Source organism: Manacus vitellinus, unplaced genomic scaffold (assembly GCF_001715985.3).
Source record: "Manacus vitellinus isolate BGI_N305 unplaced genomic scaffold, ASM171598v3 scaffold_74_pilon, whole genome shotgun sequence".
NCBI classification, from domain to species: Eukaryota; Metazoa; Chordata; class Aves; order Passeriformes; family Pipridae; genus Manacus; species Manacus vitellinus.
Genome location: NW_021940780.1, coordinates 190,130 through 193,264, shown reverse-complemented (window position 1 = coordinate 193,264; position 3,135 = coordinate 190,130). Strand labels below are relative to the sequence as shown.

General features: G+C 54.6%; 1 protein-coding gene across 1 annotated transcript in view; it reads right to left on the bottom strand.

The window, feature by feature from the left end:
• Positions 1-173, bottom strand: part of RASSF2 (Ras association domain family member 2) — a 10,492-nt gene extending 10,319 nt beyond the window's left edge. The window contains exon 1 of the mRNA XM_029964555.1: positions 115-173. Within this exon, the coding sequence (XP_029820415.1) occupies positions 115-173 (59 nt within the window). The remainder of the gene's footprint in view (positions 1-114) is intronic.
• Positions 174-3,135: the final 2,962 nt, after the last annotated feature.

The following is a 3,135-nucleotide window of genomic DNA, read 5'->3' as shown; positions in this document are numbered from 1 at the left end:
TGTGTGTATATATATATAAAATGAATATATATTTCCCCTGGAACATTCCAAACAAGCCCCCCAGCTCCCAGCTCCTCCAGTATTCCTGAATTCCAGCCCTGTTGAGCCTCTTACTTGGAGATGAATTTGTCTTTCCCGCAGGGAACCAGGTCCTCTCCACCTCCGAAATCCATCCCCCCACACTTCTGTCATGGGAGCTGAGCTGGAGAGAGGCAGGAGAGAGCAACATCAGTGGGAGCCCCCCCATTCCCACATCCCTGACCCCCATCCACGGAAAAGTGAGAGAAAATAAAGCCCCCGGGTCTGGGAGAGCTTCTGGGAAAAGGCTCCCGAGGACACAGATGTGGAGTTTGATGATGGGAAAGGAGGGAGATCAGATAAGGGAGAGGAGCAGCAAAGTCACTGAAAATTTAATCCCGGTGGATTCACTTACATGGAATTTGCATTTGGAGCATCCAGGGATGTCCCCGTGATGCCAAACAAGGAGGTGGGAGGGTTGTAAGTGGGAGCTGCTCCTTTCCTGTATTTATTTTACTATTATTTTATTCTGCAAGGCTTTGGACACTGAACTCTGGATCTGGCTGCTGCTTCCCTGTGCCCTCCCAGACCCGGTGGTGGCACAGGGGATGATTTTCCGAGCAGCCAGAGATGTTGGGCTGGTCCTTCAGGGGTTTTTTAACACTGCCAGTTGGAATTTTGTGCCAAAACACCTCCATTGCTCTTGTGCAAAACACTTGGAAAGTCCCATAAAAATCCTGCCTTGGGACTGGCCCTGGCTTAGATCTCCAGAGTGATTTTTGGACACAATGAAGGGGAATTAAAATGGGCTTCGGGATGAAGACCTTGGAGCACTCGTGGACTCAGAGCACTGTGGAAATGGGGCACCAGAGAGACCTTGAAATGCAGCATTGGGGCAGTTTTGAATGATGAAAAAGGGCTTCTCAGGCTGTGCTTTTCCTTGGATGTTTGTGCCACCTCCCCTACAAACGGGCTTCCCTCTTTCCGGGGTCTCTCCACTCCCTTCCCTTGTCCCAAAAGAGAAACCGAGGCGAGGAAAAAAAGCCTTTACTCTGCAAACCCCTGTTTTCTTCCACCTCCCACATCACCATGTGCTTCCTCCCAGTCCCCTGGGAAACAAACCCCTTTTCCTGCAAGGAAAACACACAACCCCACAACAAATGCAGGCAGAGAAACGGCTCAGCCAAGGCCGTGTGGTAAAACCTGTGTGGGAGGATGAACCTGCCCCTAAAACCAGCAGCAATCCCGAAGTCGGGATAAATTCCAGCGTATAAATGATTGGCAATGACAAAAGATATTCCCTGACGTGTCTCAAACCCCAGAAGAGGCTGCAAAGGCCACGCTGGAGGTGGGGCAGGAGGGGAAGGGCAGGAAGCTGCTCCGGCCCCGGAGAAAAAGCAGAAGAGAAACTCAGCACTGAAAAATGGCACGGGGCAGTGGAAGGGCTGACAGAGCTTTGGGTTTCCTGAGGAGTCACAGGAGAACCCCGGGAAAACCTGGCAAAACCCGGCCAAACCCTCCTCCTGTGGTTGGCAGCCACCTCTCCACATCCCTCCATCCTCCCACAGGGAATAATCCCAGCAATAATCCTATTTATCCCTCAGAAATGAGAGTGGGAAGGGATTTTGCAGCTGGCTTCAAGGTTTTGGGACAAATGTCGGTGCTTGTGGGGACCCAAATTTGGGGTTCAGCACCTGTGAGATGCAGGAATGGCAGGAATGAGGATCTCAGGGGCGTCCCCTGACAGTGGATGGCAAAGCTCTGGAGATGTCCCGGGAGGATTAAAGGACAGAGCTGTTGGCTCATGCAAAAATGGTGCCAGAAATATCAAAGTGGCTGAAAAAAAAATAAAAGTGGCTGAAAAAACCCCCTCCTACAGCAGCACAGCCCCGGGTGGAGCCTTTGGTATCACAGGGAGGTTCACTCTGGAGCATCACAGCAATGCAAAGGGGTAAAGCCAAATCCCTGGATCCTTGAGGGGGACATGGGGTGAACTCCAGCCATAAAAAAAGCACATTTTGGGGTGGAAGGGGAGCTCCAAAAGGCAGGTTCATCCTCCCGTGCTGAGGATCCTGTTTCCTGTTTACGCCCCGGCGCTGCCACCTTCGCCTCCGTCATCACATCCCCTTCCGAGCTGCAGGAAAGGGGCAAATTCTTCCTTTTTTGGGTCTGGAGAAGCTCTGGGTGGTGGGTGGAGGGGAACAGAGACCCAGCCAGAGAGCAACCACTGCTGAGCACCCAGTATTCCCCTCAGCTTTGGCAAAAGGCTGGAAATGCCCCCAGCAGAAGGGCTAGCAAAGTGCAAGTTGCCCACTTGCCCGGCCAGGGCAGCTCAGCCCCTTCCCCTTCCCCTTCCCCACTGGGCCTCAGTTTCCCCACCCTGAGCTGACGCATTTCCCCCGTCCCTGCCCAAGCTGAGCTTCTGCCGAGGCCTCACAAAGTGCTTTTAAACCACCAGCAGATAAATCAATGCCCTGCCCCCGTGGCAGGAGGATTTCAGCCCTCTCTGCCTTCCAGCACCAGCTGCTCCTGCCAGTGCTTTCAGGCACGGCCCAGCCCACGGCCCCCAGACTTGTTCCACTCCCTAAAAATTACCTCCCTGAGCCCCTTCCCACATCCCTACAGCCCCAAGTGCCCCGTGGGGCAGAGGGAGACTGGTCATGCTCCCAGCCCCTCACATGGAGAAGGGATGAGCTCTCACTTTTGCCGAGCTCTCAGGGAGATTCACAACTCAAACACAACAACAGAACAAGGGGAAAAGTAGGAAACCCCCCTCAATATTGTGTTTTCAGCAGGAGAGGGATGTTCGACCCTGCTCCTGCAAAGAAATCAGCATTTGGGGGGGTGGGGGTGCTGTCTTGGTCCCCCCGGCAGCGCACGGAAGCTTTGGCTGCATCCCCGGCCGATCCCGCCGAGGCGGATTTGGCGCAGCTGAGGCTCCCCCCGGCCGTGCGAGGGATTGTGGGAATATCCCTGTCCCCGGGGAGGCCCCGATATTCCCTCCTGCACAAACGCCGCCGCGTCCCCGCAGCCCAGGGCGGCTTTTACCCGGCCCAAGGGCGCTTCGATCCCGCCGCGATCGGTAGCAAAGCATCATCCGAAGGCGACAATTCCTCC